Source organism: Pieris rapae, chromosome 8 (assembly GCF_905147795.1).
Source record: "Pieris rapae chromosome 8, ilPieRapa1.1, whole genome shotgun sequence".
In the NCBI taxonomy this organism is placed as follows: Eukaryota; Metazoa; Arthropoda; class Insecta; order Lepidoptera; family Pieridae; genus Pieris; species Pieris rapae.
The window spans coordinates 10,511,439-10,531,193 of NC_059516.1; the positions used below are offsets into that span (position 1 = coordinate 10,511,439).

The following is a 19,755-nucleotide window of genomic DNA, read 5'->3' on the forward strand; positions in this document are numbered from 1 at the left end:
CGTAACGCCACGTTGGAAACCGAAAACTTATAGCGGAAGCGATAGCGGAAACTGACCCGGAAATTTATTATGTATATCTTATTTGTGGATCTTGTGGAAACGGAATTTCATTCAAAGTATTGAGGGTGTATAACAAAAATAAGAAGTAATCATTTGTTAAGACTTTACTATAAAAATAATCTACTTATTAATAATATTAACAACAAAAAAAATTATCATCTAAAATACTTGTACTCTCGACATAACACTTTGTTATTACAATAGATTACTTCAATTTAAATTACGACTATCACAGTGAGACTAAGTACAATTTTACATAACTATTTCGTCCTGTTGGACGTGTTACAACTCAGATGGCAGCACAATTGTAGCGGGGTAAAGTATGAAACGTCAGATTTGGTATTCGATAAGCATTTCTAATGCTTTCATAATCATTTTTAAAAACATCGAAAATCACCCTACATCTGTGCTATTAATTAATTAACTTGTTGAAACCCTTCTTAGTTAGGTGACCGTTTTGCGAAGTTCAAAGTAAAGACATGTATTTTTATCTAATATAGAAGAGTCGATAAATTATGTTTATATTACTCAGAAACAATATGACATAACAATCAATGAAATAGGATCAAAGTGTGGTAGTATATGTTAAAACGTCTATATATCGAGATCAAAATCATCTAATAGAATACAAAAGCTTAGACAAATGGCTGTGACTCGATTAAAATAAATCTGGATTGTAATACAACTTTCATTATGCTAGGCTAAAAGCTTTAATTAACGATACCGTTAAACAAGAAATAACTGTTGCAATGTTAGGATGAAAGTTTTGCATAACAAGAAAGCGGAAAACTAACATACATAAATTTCACAATTCATAGACATGAATTAAAACCAAGAACTTAAATAATTATCTACATCGTAACGAGTATGGCACATTTATAATTTTCAACAGCTTCATTACATTCACCTGTATATTTTGTCCCTTAATATGAATTTATGTAACAACATTATGGAGTACTGGTTTTAACAAGCCTCATATAGAAAAATTCTTCTCTCATAAATATTTTAAAAACTTAATACTAGAATAACATTACTCGTTCGTTTATCAACGTCGTTCAAATTCGATAATTCATATCATTTACATTATAATTTTTCTTACCAATTAGGAACTTTAATGAACAATTATATATATTAATCAACAATTGGAGGAATCATATCATACTGCCTGGACAAGGCAGGATGGAAGGATGTTATACAATTTAGTAAACTTTTCTCTTTATAAATATTTTTATACACAATTAAAAATTTATTGATGGATGAAAGGAATTCCCGTCCTTTACTGTTTTTTTAAGAAACTACGAATTACATCGTGCAGTGCGGCAGCTGAAGATTATTCAGGGCTCTTTCAGGGTCGACTACGAAGGGGTCAAACTCCAGCGTGCTTCTAAATGAGTCTTTGTTTGAATATAGAAGTATTAACTAACGGTATTAAGTAAACGATCAATTCATAGGTTGTGATTTCGTAAGCGACCACTATTGCCTCGTAAATAAATCTGTGATTAGTTTTGCGGATTTAATGTTCGTAAGTTTTCTTACGTATTACATAATTCCTAATTTAGGTTACCTTTTGTGTTGTTAATTTGCTACAAACATTAATTCATAACATTAAAATAATTGTACTATATAAAATTCAGCATGTCAAAATATGTATTAACTGAACGTCTAAATTCATAATCTGTGCCTAGTACAAGCTTCTAAGCTTACGATGGCCTCTTTCGACCGCGAGGTGGCGCGTCGCCGGAAGTGGTTTAGCTTCCGGTGTACATGGAGCAGGAGATCCTGTAAAAATATTTTTTAATATAAAACAATTATTTCATAGTTTATTCCTAATTTCAAAGATGTTTTGCTATTAAAAATGATTGTATTGTTATGCTTGGCCCACCCATGCTATACATTAATTTGCTTACATTGGTTATCGAAGCACCAATAACGCAAGCAATACAAATAATAAATAAAATTTCTATTCAGGTAGATTTATTTGTACACTGGCTTAGTTCACAAGAGTTGCTTGCTAGTTATAAGATTTAGGTATATAAATATATTTTTTTAATGTTTTAATCGGTGTGGGTAATAATGTGTCGTTCTATCGAATTAGTAATAACTGTTAACTGTAAAGATAGAATAATGAGATCAAATAAATAAATATTTTTGGTAAATAGAAAAACGAAGTATTTGTTTTAAAGAAATATGTTAAACTAATAAAATAAAAAAAATTAATCAGCCTCAGATTTCTGGATTTATGTCATGATCGTTTGTTAACCTAGCAGGTGATCAGTCTCCTGTGCCTGACACACGCCGTCGACTTTTTGAGTCTAAGCCAAGCCAATTCCCTTATGATATTTTCCTTCACCGTTCGAGCGACTCTGCGATGAGAGTCGTACACTACAGCAACTGCTCCACATTAACTATGTAAATATTAAAAAGCTATTAATATTTACGACATTTGTAACCTACCTTGTAAGATTGTCGTGAATGTTGTATGTCATCTCGTACCCTGTTGATCTCAGCTAACGCAAGCCGCCTCCATCGAAGCATACGAGGAGTTGTCTATTAACAAACAATATAAACTTAAAACTAGTACCGAAACTTCATTAAGCCAATTACACCGAATTATTTTAACAATTAGGGTTTCCTAACAGTAAGGACTTTTTATTCCCCACTTTAGCTAATGTACTTCGATACGGGATCACTCAGTTCTATTAGGTGATTGGATTATCTTTTACCTTCTTTGGAATTTATTTTAAATGTTCATCTTGTCAAAAAAATCGTAAAACGATTTAAAAGAATAAATGATCGAATAGTTTTAATCAACAATTTTTTTCACCTACCCGGGAACTAAGTAAATAATATCTTTCATTATTTACGTTTCGATTATATTTAAACAGTACGGCGACCTTTAATGACGTGGATTCAATCACATTGACAGACAAACTGTCTTGGCGTGAGCTAAGACAGTGATGCAATTTCTCAGAACACCTCGAACTTCAATTAAACCATAATAACAAGATCGCATCAAAGTTATCTAAGCTTTGCAATTAGTTTGTTGTTTTTTTACGATAGACCAGAATGTCTTTATCTAATACACATCTTTAAAACATAGGCACAGGAATGCAAAATCAACAGATTTTTAATTTAAATGTAATCTTTAGCAATATTTGTAAAAATATTTAACAACAAAATGTTGTTATTATATATTTTTATTTTATTTATGCTCAACATAACACATTTAAATGCTCTCGCTTAAATGACGATAATCAAACGATTATAAAAATCTGTTGTGTAGAAGTAGTTGTATTACATGTGTGGAAATGCCATAGAACTTAAGAAGGCGCTAACCAGATCTATTCAACTCCCTCAGGATGGTGGCCCGCAACATTGGGCACAACTCCCGAGGGGACATTTGGTATCGAAAAGTCGCATATAAAATCTCTCGTTAGTCTGTTAGTTATACATTTTTTATAGAATAGGGGGCTAACGAGGCTTCAGGATGCCTGGTTTTAGTGCGAGGGTTCATGGCTGGAATGATCTTTATTTTGTTAAATGCCAGAGGTATAGGTAGCGATAGCCTTTGATAAATGCAGTTTTCAACCCAAAATGAATTTAACAACTAAAGCCAATTCCAAGTGCGCTCAATGAAACAAACAAACTAATAGATATATAGATCCTTTAATCTGTAATCAGATAGTTACAACTAAATATTACGGTTTTAGAAATTAAGAATAGAAGACAAATAAAAAATAGTATTGTGCATATATATAAACAATTAAATACATTATGTACTTACTTCACAAGGAGTGCCACAGGTTTTTATAATCGTTTCGCATTTTCGTATGTATTCTTCACTCTGGAAAACATAATAATTACACAGTTTGAGTTTATCAAAGTTGCATCGCTGTTTACTAGCATTTTACAAGATACTTAATTCTTCAATAATATTTAAATAGATTATATAAATTCCTACATAGCATCATGTATGACTAATAATAAAATAACAATTTTCTTAGTTTTTAATGAGCATCAGGGAAGGAGTTTTTTTATCAGATACAAACGTAATCAATAAAGCTTTTCATAAATTGGACGATTATTTAAATGATCTTTCCTAATCTTTGGGATTGATTTTCTCCAGTTCAAACAATTTGTAATTTGTAAATTTTAAATCAATTTAACATATTTTATTTTGACCTTCATATGTGTTTTTGGTTACCTATATGAATGACATTATGTTCAGTTAGAGTTTGAGAATATTAATAAAATTCTTATCAAAGTTTTAAATTATTTATGTCCTAAGTTTAGCATACCTTATTCAAATGCATGCGAAAGACGATCATATGGCCCAAGAAAAATTTGTGATGATTTTCGGCGCTAAACATCGCAGCGCGGTCAGCGTCATATTCTATCTTCTTTAGTTGCTTTTCGAATTCTGTTCTGCATGTGGAAGGCTGGAAAAATAAATTAATCATTATTCATGTTTCAACACTCCGTGGCGCTACAACCTTTTGAAGTCTGGGCCTCATATTTGTGTATCTGTTTTATGATCAGTTTTCATACAGATGCCGTCGACTTTCTGTATCCAAGGCAAGCCAGTTTCCTTTCGATGTTTTCCTTCACCGTTCGAGCGAATGTTAAATGAGCGAAGAAAGTCCATTGGTTTAGTTCGGGATCGAATCTACATTCTACAACCTCTGGGATGAGAAGCCACTTCTCACTCCACTCCACATATTGACGAAGAGAAAATATAATTCCGGTATCTATCGTGACTAGTTCCGTTACATAACGTTTGCTGAGAACCCAAGTTTTGTAAGTCAATCCTTTATTTGCGTTAAGAACTAAGCCTAGTGTTGAAAGAAATTATGTTTTATTGTATTTATTAATATTATCATTTTGACCGACTTAAATTTGTCCAACTATAAATAAATCACATCAATTAATGAATGCAAACCATTATTCATATTATTTGTAAATATGCCAAAAACGTTATCAGATGAAAATAGACGTTTCCGTCCACGTCCGAATCAATAAGAAATAGACTGTGATGTCATGTGTTTAAAATTTCGTTTATATAAAGCATTGGTTCACGTGAGTATTAAAATAAAACTAAGCATATTTTTATAAACAAAGAAAATATATGGTTGGAGGCGATACTAAGACGATAGATATATATATAAAAAATCGTCTGTCGACACATTGTTGTCAACGCATTTTGAGTTTTTTTTAGACATAACACGCAGATATCCTGAAAGCTTAAAAAACCTCATTGTGACTAGCAGAGTAGAGCGCACCAGACTAGGAGGCCGACCCCTTACACGCTGGACAGGTGAAGCCCCTTACAGGTCTTAACATCAAGACAGAAGACAGAAGAGAGTGCGACTGAACGAGAAGCATATTTTCCTTTTCATTTGACAGGGGAAATCGATTAAATCTCTCTAATATAATTTATAGTGAAACTAAATTCGAATATAATATCCATTCACTACATTATTAAATCTGTCAGAGTCAAGGTTCGTGACCGGTCACGACGCGTGCGCATATTTCAGGTTCATTTTGATTTTCTATTATTGTAAGGGCTTATTGACTATTTTTGTAGTATTAAAATATCTAATTTAAAAAAAATACAGAGTATAATTTATTTAAAACTAGGTTCCGCTCGCAGCTTATTTTAATTTAACATAAATGACAATAAAAAAAATTAACCAAAGATATAGCCAAATACAACTTTTGCAATATAATATATGTATAGCAAAACCTTGAAATATTTATGAAAAGGAAAAAATATTGCATACGACGAGATAAATGTTATAAAGTCATTTTGAAACTTTTCAATTTTCTCTTTATACCTACATACTTAACATATGATACTATGCAAGTGTCTAATTAATTATCGTACGTTTGTTCTATCTGCATCACACCAAGTGATTCATCAAATATTCAGAACAGTAGGTAATTTGCATACAAAATGTTCAAACAATTCGTTTTATTATCTCAATAGTCACTCGATATGTGCTCGCGCTTCATAAACGCGGGGAAGTCGTAAAAATATAAACAATGTTCGTCTGTCCGTTGCAATTAAAACTGCAACCTTGCAATATTTCAGAAATAACTGGCAATTATTATCTAGCCTTCACATCAGCCATGCCTTCGCAAATATTTGCGACATGCATTTGACGCAGCGTTTGTCAATGTATAATTCAGTCACGGCTTACAAATAGTTTCGAAAATAAATATACACTTCGTAACCATATCCTATCCTCCCCGATCGTGATTTGTAATTCATGTACTTTTGAAGTGAAACTTCTTTAAGCGCATGAGGTGAAATGAATGAATCAAACGTCACGAAGATGTGCAGCGTTTTTGTCAAAGAAAAGGGAGAGAGCGATTGAGTCCTATTGAGAGAGAGTGAGAAAGGGTGATTTTAACTTTTAAGATTAAAGTGCTATGTACTATGTAGCATTCCAATGGTGATATATGATTTCAGTTTAGTGTAATAACGGGGTCTCTGAATATAGAGTTTAATATAGAATAGAGAGTTTATGACTAAAGCAACAGTTTACATTAAGATATTATCTGTATACAAAAAAAAATATTTAATAAAATGACAAGGACTTGAGATATTATTATGATTAATTGTCTTTTCCTCTTGCCCTAAAGGCCCTAATATTGTGTAAATGCTTTTGTGCTATATGCGAATCGTGTTAATGAGTAACACTGCCATGAACCGTTAGACTGTCAAGGCAAATAATATTATCATAGTTTAAACAATTACGTAAAGCCTTAAATTATTTATTAAAGTAAAACCAATAAATGACAGTAGTGGTTTAAATATATTAAAAGTAATGTTTATAAAAGATTTCCGATGATGCTACAGGCCGTGGAAAGCATAATGTTTTGTACTACATGTCGCTTGATAAAACTTAATTTCTGTTGTAGTAGTTTTTAAAAAAATTCTGCATTCTGAATTATATTAGACAACTACTTGTGTATATAAACTTTTAAAGTTGAGTAAAATGATATGTGTGGCCTCAGATTTTCATAAATACACAATTTTAGTTTAATAAAATTTGATGAGAGTGTTCAAAAATATTTTACTCAGCCGATTGCCACATTTTTTTGTTAGTGACTGTTTACTTTATTTAGCTTGGGTTAATGTTAGACGCCTTTTTATTTTTGCTTATACCTTTTTTGTATTAGTCAATCTAATTGACAAGTAATCATTTATTTGACACAAGGCGTCGACTTTTTGGGTCTAAGGCAAGCCGGTTTCCTTACGATGTTTTCCTGCACCGTACGAGTGAATATTTAATGCGCACATAGAAAGTATATTGGTGCACAACAGGGAATGGAACCCACGACTTATACGGATAAGAATCGCACTATGAAGGCACTAACTACTATCACTCGTTGTAAAATTTGTATTATTGTATAAGTTTGCGTAAACCTCTAAACAATTCGTATTTATGCTATCTTATTATTAATAAATCGCTTATCATAATACACATTAAATGCATTAAGCCGCGTATCAAATAGAAAGCTAAATATGAAGTATGAAAATGACAGAAACCTTGGCCAAAATGGATTTACGTGAGTTAAGCCAAATGGTTGATTTAACCCCGACATTTGATTTTGGCAAGAATTCCGTATAATTATTATTGACAAATTTTCAAATATTGCAGAGATTTGAGATACATATATTACAAAACCTCTATGTATTTACTTGGCTGTTCGTATATTTACGTGCTTCTGCGTATATTTAGTTGCAGTAAAAAAAATCTTTTACAGTAGTTCTTAAGTGCAAACTAGGAAACTGAAGACATGCCAGTCAGCGATCAGGAACTCGATAGAATCAATAATTAAATAATAAGAAACTGCACAAAAATTGAATATGTCACAACGAGGGTTTGAGAACTAAAATGGAGATGGGCAGCTCATTCAAGAGGTATTGAAAAGTGTAACAAAAGGATCATATATTGGTACCTAAGAAATAAAGTAGATAGTGTCGAAGGTGGACGAAATGAAAACCGTAACTGGGAAATATGGACAAGTAAAGCGCAGAACATAGCTGAGTGGAAAGAAATGGACTGTCTAACTGACTAACTAGAGTTACTAGTATAAAATTAAATTGATTTAAAAATTATATCTGTACAAAGGCTTTTATCATTATTAGTACCTAAGTATAATAAATAAGTAAGTATTGCCGATCATAAAATCTACTCTTCATCTCTATTACAAGTTCCTGTTGAATATTTTGTTTGGTACAGTTTACTGAAGCTAATTTAAACATTCTGCACACTCATAGATTTAAATATCCAGTTTACTATGAATACAGTGATCTTCTTGGAAAGATAAATATAATTTTTAAGCTAACTCAATTAAAAACAAGCTTAAGACAGATGCCCTAAGTGGTGCATGGAATGCGCGGTGGCACACATTCGGTTCAAGTCTCGATTGAACCACACTGAGTCGCGCCATTACTGCGTTTGATAAACGATATGATTTATTGGAGCTTGCTATTTGTTGAAGTTGCAGGTATTATTGTATTATTGGTGCTTTAGATATTAGAATTTCATATTGGAATTGGGTTAGTATTAGCGTATTTAGATGATTACACAAATGGAAGATGCGAGTACTATAATGACGGAAATAAATTTAGCCTCTGTAACTTGGGGCCGAGCAGTGTTGGCGGACTCTCATACCTGAGGTCGTAGGTTTGATCCCCGGCGGTGCACCAATAGTCTTTCCCTCTATGTGTGGGTTTAACGTTCGCTCCGTGAAGAAAAAGATCGTGATGAACCCGGCTTTGCCTTGGACCCAATAACTCTTAGGACACTGATCACCCACTTGCCCATTAGATTGAAAAATGATCATGAAACAGATATAGAAATCTGAACTCCAGATATAATCATCTTGCAGAGCCTCTGAGATTTAAATGGACAATGCATTCTTACGGTTAAAGGTTTATTAAATCGATAAGTAGTTTTTGAGTTTCTTCGTTTCAAAAATAACAAGTAAAACACTTGTTTTCAGTTTATAATGTGAGTTTTATATATGAATATTATGTACCTAACCTAACAAAACCTCACATGTCATTAAAAATTTATTACTTTTTTGATTATTAAGAGAGGCCTCATGTGTTTTTAGTAACAAAAATATATGAAGTACGGATTGATCAAGAAAGAGGTACAGAAATCTGAGGCCTAGACCTAAATTTGGTATTTATAAATTTTTATATATATTGGTATTATTAAAATCACTCCTTTTTATTTTGAAACAACAAAATTAGTTCAATATACTAGAAATTTTTTGAATATTTTATAATTTAAAGCATTGAAATTATATTAAAAACATAATTATGTCGTTACAAGAATACAAGGGAACTACATATTTTACATCTGTTAGTACATCATCTAAGATATCAATTAGGTAATAATCTATTTTCATTCTAGTTATTATCAAAGCCATCGACAATATTTAAAACAATTAGTCATATGATTCTTTATTGGCTCCGATGTAGACGATTTTTGCCAATGTCTTTATCAGACAAAATTGTAAATAGATTAGTCACAATAAGATTTAAAATAGTTGGATAGAGATAAATTTTCCTTAGCTTGCCATATCAATATAGCACACATGTTCTCCCATATTATCTACATATGTTTCATGACTATTTTATATGCAATACACGATCAGATTTCTGTGATAATTTTCTGTTTAAAACATGCTATTTTCCTCACTTTCGTCACCATACGTGAAAGCGTGAATTCTGCACATAGAAAAATGTTGTGTGTGTACAAGTGCAAGAGTACTGTGTAGAAAGATGTTTACAATGCACTTTGTATATCTTTCCGTATATATAACTACTTAATTGAACACCGGCGTTTTGTTTTAAATGAAGCCTTCACTCTAAACTTATATAATTATTACTAACATTAAGCGCTTTCAAGGTTTGAAAGCACGTATGTTCCAGGTTAGTTTGCAATACCGCATCAATTGATACACATACAGTATAAATGCGGGTACCTATAGATGCGGTATGCAAATAGTCAGCAATATTCAGGAATGCGGACAGATCAGCTTATCTAGTATTCAAAGTGCATATGTATGCAACTTGCATGGAGATCGTCTTGCCTTAAATTATTGTTTATTGATGTTAGTAGAACATTTCATTTATGCACTTTGATATTTGACTATGCAAATAAATATAATTAGCGTAAAGCTAATTATATTTAATTTTAAAAGACCATTTTTGAAAATTTATATTGATTTTTTACTATAAATAGGTAAGAGAAACACCTGATGTTGAACGCGATGATTTAATTTAATTAAAAAAAAAATTACATATTGTGAAGTCTGACTGTATCTATGTGAATCTAAACTATTAGTATTGATTACACTTGAATATTCATCTACTTAGCTATGAACTATCAATAATTATATAGCTTCTCTTCTCTCTCTCTCTCTCTTCAAGACACCCAGATAGTAGCTATGCAACTAAGAGATCTGTTTAAGATCCACTCTATATACACTCCATGAACTAATAAATCTGCACACATCTAAGAAAAGACGTTTACGTAACTATGTATTCTCTACGCCAAAACGAAGAACTGTAATTTGCTTATGCTTTTTTGCATTAATGGGGACTATCCATATTAAACTCACAAAATACATAAATTTTTGCCGAATTGGACTTTAGTTCTACAGAGGCCTTTTATCTATAATATATATATATAATCAAATTACACAGTGCACAACACAGAGCTCAATTGGTGAACACCGAAACCGCTAGGGCAATAGAGCTCGGTTGATATTAAAGAAAAGGAAATACTTACAGCGCTATCCAGTAAAGTCTTATTCATGCCTCTCACAGTTTCTTCTGTCAATCGGGATATATTTCTAATAAAGGTTTTCATATCTGTGCTAGCCTGAGCCGTGTACTCTGTGTAGAGGAGGAGCGCATCGGCCTTTGCAGACTGCAGCTCATCAAGAAGTTCAGGTGTATACCGCTTCTCAACTTCCAGGTTCTCCACTTCGGGAGCCACGTCGACGTATATCGATGCATGTGTCTGTATGAAAAATATATTATACAAGTTAACGATTATTTCATAATTGGTTCTGCGGTCTACAAGGAACTCAGAGTGCGCCAAATAATTAGACGAATAGATATTTATATAATTGTTCGTTAACTGATAAAATGTCTGCATCATGTCAGTTCCTTTACAAACCTTTACAAAACTAACGAAACAGCTGAATATCTTTCAGGCCGTTAGTTAACCGGCTAGGATTGTAATTGAACGGCTGATTAAGCTGTTGGCTGCGAAATATACATATGTTACTCTATTTGTATATTTCGCAGCAAATAATCTTTAATAGTAGCTTATTATATAGTATATATTGAGGTATCAGAACAAAATAATGCATAACATTAAAAAGACTAGATATACTGTAATTTAAAATTAAGTGCGAATCGACAAGTTTTGAATGAATGTTTGTTTGAATAATGACCCTTTCATCTTGATATTGTTCTAAAAACAACACATTGTTTAAAGTTTAACTCAATTACGAGTGAAAGTTATTTCAGAAGTTTACTGAAACGACCATGAATACGTTACGAATACGTCAGCATCTTAGAAATATAGTTTACGAGATAATTAAAATTAAACGCTTGGCGAAATATGTTGTTCATACGCGCAAACTTATCCGTGATGAAAAGTAATAAACTGGAATGTTTATAATTTTTAATCAGACGTTATAGTTAGGGACCTTCATTCATTGTGAATGGTTATAGAATGTTTTATATAAATTAAAGTAACAGATAAAAAAGTTTTACACTGATTTAAATCTGTTTTTATGAACTATTTTATTTTGTCTATGTATATTTAGTTTACATTTATTTAGTTTGGAGTTATGTTATGATCGTTAAATAGACTTAAATAATAAAACAAGAAACCAATTCCTTTGCTGCCAGGTCGCAAAGGAATTGGCAGTGATGCGGCAGAACAAATGAATGTAATGAATTAGAATCAAATCGATTTCCTATGTGAAGGAGGTTTAGGGGTTTGAAAGATTGTAGCCGATTCTCATACTTACTGAATATGCATAAAATTTGATAGGAATGGGTCGAGCTGTTTCAGAACGGGAACGAACATTCTGACACGAGAACTTTATATATTAGATATAACTGAATTCTCGTACGTCAGTCAATATCTATGGCCGCAGAAAATAAAGAATACATCTTTAAGAAGAAAAACTAATATCATTGATAGTTCAATCAAAACCAATAACTTACGTGGAAATTGGCATATGGCAAGAGGAATATATAGGTGCAAGAATGTACTAAACTGGTACCCAAGGTATAATAAACGAAAAAGAGGAAGACAATTAAGAGGAATGGAGGGATTTGTAGGAGGCGAAACAGATACCTATATGTAATAGAAATACAAATGTGTTTAAGTATAAATATATCTAAATAAAAAGATATTATTCTGTCATCGGCGCTTCCATAAAAAGTCCACCACCAACATCTTTTACTTATGTGAGAAGAGGCTAGGAGCTGGCAGAATATTCATGAAATAAGTACTTATTGGTATATATTTTATAATATGATTATTTAAAGCCGTGACTACACGGCTTCCTAGCTCGGAATGCAGCTCAGCTGGTTATCTTTATTATGACGTGTCTGCGGTCGTCACTCAGTCTAGTATATCATCATGTTACTCACATCTTGTAATCTTCTAATCATGCGTAAGATTCTCATCGGCGTATATCAAAGATTAAACACAAGTTTATATTCTATTGTGTATTTAATCAATATGTTAATGCTAAATGAGTCAGTGATTTATTTTATAATAAAAATACATAAATATATGAAAAATATATCTCATTAGAAACCAGACAAACTTTGTACGGAAGTCTCTGTTAGATTTCTGTCATCTATTAAGCTTATTTAAGAAAGTTCTTGGCGTTTATAAAATTAACATAGATAGAACAGTGTTAGCAGTTGTTTCAATATGCGAATTCTTGAATCCCTGAGGTCTTAGGTTCGATCCCCGGCTAAGAACTTTCTATGTGCGCATTTAACATTCGCTTGAACGTTGAAGGAAAACATCACGAAGAAACTGCCTTAGAACCAAAAAGTCACAGCGTATGTCAGGTAAAAGAAGCTGGCTGATCAACTACTTGCCTATTAGATTGACAAATGATCGTGAAACAGATTCCGAAATTCAAAACCTAGACTTAAAATGTTTGCAGTACCACTGATTTATTTTACTTAAAGAATATTTTTTCAAGTAATGCACTGCAGGAAGTAGTTAAAATACAAATATTTCAATGATGTCACAGAGGAAACATAAAATCTTGATATACAAGAAATATGCGATTACAGGTTTTGTTCGCAACATAGTATATTTTATTGCTTAATATAATTTATTTTGAGAATAATAGGAATTCTAATACTAATATTAAATATATGCTTTATTAAGTATTTCGGTAGGATACGATTTCCTTAAAATCATTGTGCTTCTTGAGTTATCATCACTGTCATTGCCTCAGTATAAAAATACGGGATTAATATAAGTGAATTTTTTATGTGAGGTGAATAAGCATAATATGTGGGTATAAAATTCATAACGAAATTGCTTATTTTCTTGGTATTTTATTACAGATTCTAAATTATATATTTATTTAAAAAAAGCTTGCCAGCGCCCGGAATACTGATACATTGGTACACCAATAATAAAACACAATAATTAATTCATATTCAAATTTAAATTCGAAATCATTTATTCATATAGGTAACATAATGCACACTTATGAACGTCAAAAACAGAAATGTATATGAAATGCTTCTTATTTTACATTTACTGCCGGTTCTGAAATCAAGGGCGTAGCGGGAAAGAGAAGGACTGGCAATAAAAGGGGGGGACCATTGGAATGACAGGAAGCTTGCTATAAATGAAATCATTACGCTTTAAGGCTAAGATTTTTGCATCATAAACATGCTGGTTTTCAAAATCAGGTTATAGTAGAAAAACATTGTCGAAATTCGACCGCACGACATAAGATTTTTAAGCAACCAACTAACACCATTCTAACAAAATAATCGTCATAAACGGTGTAAGGTTAAAGGGAGGTACTTGTTATCATAATATAGATCAAGAGCGTGGAGATAACTTTGTTGATATAAGATACGTTTGGACAGCATCCCAATGTCTACGATATTGTGACATTATAAGTAAATTGTAGGTACCGAATTTTGACTTTAATTTTATTTAAACCCTTTTTAAAGGACATAAATAAAAATATATATATATATAAAGCCAAAAATCGAGAACTCATAATTAGAACCAGTCCAGCCTAATCGATTTGTTTAATTATGATCTGGAGACAATTGTGGAAGATCAGGGAAGATTTAAACCGGTATTTCCCAGCGTTTTCTGCGCCATGCCTTTCAAAAATTCTTATCAATCCACCCTCGTGTAACAAACATAATTTTTAGTATCTCAAATTGAATTGAACTTAAGAAACGTAAATTGTTCAGTAAATTTTAAAACAAATAATGAAAAACTGAAATTCCAAATAATACATTTTTTAAATAACCCCCCCCCCCCTTAGACAAATACTAATAAGAAAAGAATAATACTAAAAACCACAATATAAATAATACTAATTGAAATATAAAAAAAACTGTTTCTAGCTAGATATCAAATATTTCCGAGCTCGGAAAATCTTGTTTAAAAATGGTCACTTGTTCAAATATTTAATGATGCCTTCAGAAATTTGTTTTATAGCTGTAGTAAGAGATCTGAACTCTGAGGTCTGTTTTGCATTATTATTTAAAAATTATATCAAGTTTCGACACAAATATATTATGAAGTTCACCGTGTCACCGAGTAATTTAAAAAACTCGCGTTTTTGTGTGCTTTTTGGCATCATGTAGGATCTAGTATTTTTATAGTCTTTGACAAATGAAAGTCAAGAATAGCATTAATCACTTAATAATAAGGTCATAAACAGTTCATGTTACTTAAGTAAAAATTTAGTTACCATACATACAATCGGAAGCAAAAAGTATTAACCATTCAAGTGTTAATTACGGACATAGAAAGATTTACGACAAAGGCTGGGATGAACATTGCTCATGAACTCCTAGTACCAACTAGATAATTACTTAACTTAGTAGATAAATTACTAAGCATTTGCATTTTAACCGCATGTATTAAATTCCTAACCGGCAAGTTAAATTATTTTTATTATACCGCTATCCCGCAAGGGGTCAGAACCTGCCGTCCGTCCGCTACATCGGGGCATGATTTATTTGTGGAGAATTGCATATTTAAATATTATTGTTTTCATTTAGAACGTATAGAAATTGCTAAATGTGAGAAATATGTAGTATGAGTAGACAAAAACTGGATTGGATGGTACTCAATCAAATCAAAATCAAAATACTTTCATTTAGTTTAGATGTGTCTTAGGGAATGCTTATGAATGTCAAGGTTATTTGTAAAATTCGCGAAAGAGCAAAACTACGCCATCCGTTCGCAAAACTACCAGGAGGTCTTGTTCTGTGATGAACGGACAAGAAACTCAGCAAGTTTTACCTTTACTTTTTACATTACATTTTTTCAAACTACAACGTCATTAAAGTTACATAAGAAAAAAATATATTATGTTCTTTGATTTACCACATTCACCATTACACACTCATTACATGTTCACTACACTTCAAAGATAATATAAAATACTCTAAGAGAGTCTAAAATGTTTTTAATAAGAAAAATATATATACACGCCATGTTTCTTAGATAGATGATCACATTGATGCTATAACAGTTTGAATGTTTTTGAAAAACAATCGGATGTAGTTAGAATATTTTGAAGATCGAACCAGAAAGCTCCCATGTCACTTGCGACATTTCTGACGATCCACTACTCTTAAAATCTTGGATCCCAAATCTCTAACGAAGGCAGCAGTGACCCCAAGCTAAAAAAGACAGTCGAATGGCTAAAGATGCCATTTTACGTTTCAGCCACATCTGGAAGTAAAGAGGAATTGGTATCGAAACCAAAACAGGATCTATCTGGATTATATATACAATATGGAGAAGAAACGGTGACTGTGAAGAATTGCTGGAGGCAAATACTAAAAATACCGTGGACTGTTAAGTGCCATAGCTAGCCTGACTCCGCATCTGTCTGCTATATGCTGACAACGGATTATATCATATTTCGGGCATACATATCGCAGAAGTGATGAGAACTTGGATAAACTGATCGTGGTTGGTAACATAGAAGCAAAGATATCGCAAAATTGCTGAACGTAACCGTTTGTCAACCAGATGGACCGATCGACTTATCGTCCTCTACTCTATACACGGTTATAAGAAAGACGCTCGACTTGTTGACCACGATGCGTCAGACATGAGCTGCCGACTGAACAGAGAGAATATATTTTGAAGAAGCAAAACATACTAACTAGATCAATTCAAAGCTAAATAACTCTTCTAACATAGTAATAATTGTATGCACGAATATGGTACAAAAATGTGTAAGGTGGTAAAATCGTTAGTTCTCATATTCTCAATCATAATGGCTCGCAAATTGTCCCTAAAGGAATTTAACATTTTACATTATTAGTCATACGATTTGGTCAATTCTTATGTTATTTGTATCGTACACCTATTCATACAATTTATATCAAAGACAGTGTCTCTAGCAAATAATCATATTTTATTGAATAACATTTTTTTAAGTCGATTTTTAACGACTCTAGTTGGAAGATCTTTTAATTCTTTTGCAAAATTATTGTAAACCGTAATTGCTATACAAAAGGTGTGTTTCCTAAAAGGTTCCAAATTGATTTTCGGCACTGCCAATTTCTCTCCATGTCTTCTTACTTTGACTTCTACATTCAAATTAAAAATATGTATGTTTCTATACCCTTAACCTAATAATCATTGATGAAAATCCATCCTTGATTTCAGAATATTATTTTTGTGTGTGTTTCAATAATTACATAAGTGTGTTAATACTATCGTGCAATGACGTGGATGCATCATGACGTGACCTTCAGTTGCACAATATCGACACTGCTAGACGGCGTCACGGTATATTTTTAGTTCAATACACATCTATAATTTTAAATACTCTATATTACATATCATAAACATAGGCCACACGTAAATACTGGCAAAAAATTTCGAGAAACGACCGCCTTTGAAATTCCTGAAATTCCCATGATCAAGTTTCTTTGTGCAAACTTTTTAGTCTATATAAACTCAAAAGTTATTATAACGTCACTATATTGAGTGAATCTATAAAAATGCATTAACACAAATACATATAGGAGAGCCACAAATGAAAAAAAATACAGAATTTAACTTCCATAATAATAATGTTTTTTTTTGCCTTTTTGCTTCATCCGAAAACATGCAAGAAGAATTACGTAATTTCTTCTTAAGCTGCTAGCTTCTAAGAGGGAACTTAATATTATAAAAACCGCTTCAAGAACAAAATTCCTGTTGGATACGTGGATAATTAATTTACGTAGGGAAATTGTTTCTTTGCCTCTGTTTACATCTTTCGTACCTTGGGTAACAAGCAATACAAGGAAATATTCGTTTGGCAGGCCGATAGCAGTTTCATGGTACGTTTAACCACAAAACAAGAAATAATCAAAGTTATTTTAATATTCTAAACGCATTAACGCGCATGTTGACTGCGATTGCTGATGATGCGAAGTAAATATGTACAGTAATTCCCCTTTGAAGCGGTAGACCTGTAAAACCATTTTTTTACAAAAACTAGGAACTAGGAAAAATTATTTAGTTTAATTTCATAACGTTTATATTATATGACATAATAAAATTAATATGACATTTGCATGCCTATTTATACATAGAATTTTTTTTATTAACAACACAATCGAAGCAGGTGCAAAGGCACGCAAAACTAATTATGGACTTGACAAATCATTATAAACTTCACACTACAGGTATATAACTTGACATCTGCGTCTTATATGAAAATATCTAAATATAATTCACGTTTAAAAAGTATTGTTAAACCGTTGAGATATTTTAGTCTACTTGAAACGAATTCCTTCTAAGTATGTATAGGAATCATTAATGCTGTAGTCTGCTGTCTATTGTCCCACGGTGTCACGGGACGCTGTTCTCTCGGGTGTCGCGGTCAAATGTCAATTGTCAACCAAAATATTACTAAAGCTTGGTGAGAAAGCAATTATATTGTTTATTAAATGTATAAAGTTTTAGTGATATATAAGTTTAACATATATTTATCACTCTTGGGGATATTTCCGTTTCCGACAAAAGGAAACTATGTTTATAATGAAAAAAATAATTGAAAAATATTATATTTTATATTAAAAAGCAGCATTGCCCTACAGGCAACAGCGTGCCACTGTCATCCCGTAGATCGTAGGTTCGATCCCCGACTGTGCACCTGTGAACTTTCTTTCTATGTGAAAATCGTGAGGAAATTGGCTTGTTAGCACAAAAAGTTTGATCCTACTTGTCTAGCAGATTATGAAACAGATACAGAAAACGGAAGCCCAAATCCAGGAAGGTTGTAGCACCACTAATATTTTTTATAGAAGGTGTTTCTAAAATCATATGTAACCTGAAAGAGTTACTTGTAAGTATATAAGGAGGTGTGTTGCAATAGAATTTTATTTGTTAGTAAATAAAGAGAATTTAAATATGCGATAAGAATTAGTAGGGCTTATCACGAGGAATTTCATATTTACGTAACGTTATTTACTTATATATATAAAACATCGCTCATACTACGAATTTGTCTGGATTTGAAACGATTTTTATCGATATAAAAATCACGAAAATTATTTAATCAAAATAAAAAGGATATTTAAATATATAACAAATTTACTCAGGCATGTGAGCTCTATTAAAATGACCGAAACATATAAATAATTAAAAAATCAATAGTAATAAATATAGTTTAATCCTTCCCCATAACTATATAACAGGCAATATTCTCAAAAGAAAGAAACGACTTCAACTCCTTGTCTGGTTAGCTTAACATTTAAATAAAAACTTTAAACGGTAATGTAAACTTTGTTAAATTTCCACAGCATTAAACATTTTCATTCTCTTTCCTACGAGGTGATGAATTTACTATTAAAATTTGAACTTTCCAAATTCCTACATTTTCTGATCAAAGAAATTTTTAACAAAAATTTTAAATATTTAATTTCCGTTATAAAAATACCTAAAGAAGTTGGAGTTCACAGTACAATTAATTTAATAACAAATATATGTCTCAAATAATAATCGAATTACTAACCTGCGCGAGAGTTTCTATCGGGATCGCGAAAAGCGCGAAAATCACAATAAACACGACCATTTTCCGCGAACGTAAAACTGTACTGAGAGTTAGCGCACGTGTTGTCAAGAGCTCATTACAATGTGCACTAATACCTTAATCATAATCTAATCCATGCATATTCATATTATACATTGCGTATTTCCTGTAACGCTATTAGACTCTATCTTTATTGAGCCAGTAATGTATTACTGGTGATGTTAAGCTATTTTCTTGCAATAACTATTACTTTTTGCTGATCGCACTTTTGTGTAATTATTCATAGATTTTTACAAGTGCATAATATATTGACATTGGCAGTTACCTTCGCTAGTGGTAGGCTGGTACCATCAGCACTATCTA

The 19,755-nt window shown here is 31.9% G+C and overlaps 1 protein-coding gene across 1 annotated transcript; it reads right to left on the minus strand.

Moving 5' to 3' along the window:
* Nucleotides 1-146: 146 nt before the first annotated feature.
* On the minus strand, nt 147-19,490 carry LOC110992080. The gene is made up of 6 exons (XM_022257747.2): nt 19,375-19,490; nt 10,881-11,114; nt 4,359-4,499; nt 3,845-3,904; nt 2,515-2,607; nt 147-1,839 (listed from the first exon to the last, which is right to left on the minus strand). The coding sequence occupies exons 1-6, from the start codon at nt 19,432-19,434 to the stop codon at nt 1,729-1,731; spliced, it is 699 nt and encodes a 232-aa protein (XP_022113439.2). The 5' UTR covers nt 19,435-19,490; the 3' UTR covers nt 147-1,728.
* Nucleotides 19,491-19,755: the final 265 nt, after the last annotated feature.

What these genes read in the sequence shown, in the direction of transcription:
- LOC110992080 (XM_022257747.2), bottom strand. Translation starts at nt 19,434, where the DNA reads ATGGTCGTGTTTATTGTGATTTTCGCGCTTTTCGCGATCCCGATAGAA. An exon ending in TTCGCATGCATTTGAATAAG is followed by an intron (nt 3,905 to 4,358) that starts GTATGCTAAACT and finishes TATGTTTTCCAG; the next exon opens with AGTGAAGAATACATACGAAA. An exon ending in ATTCACGACAATCTTACAAG is followed by an intron (nt 1,840 to 2,514) that starts GTAGGTTACAAA and finishes ATATTTTTACAG; the next exon opens with GATCTCCTGCTCCATGTACA.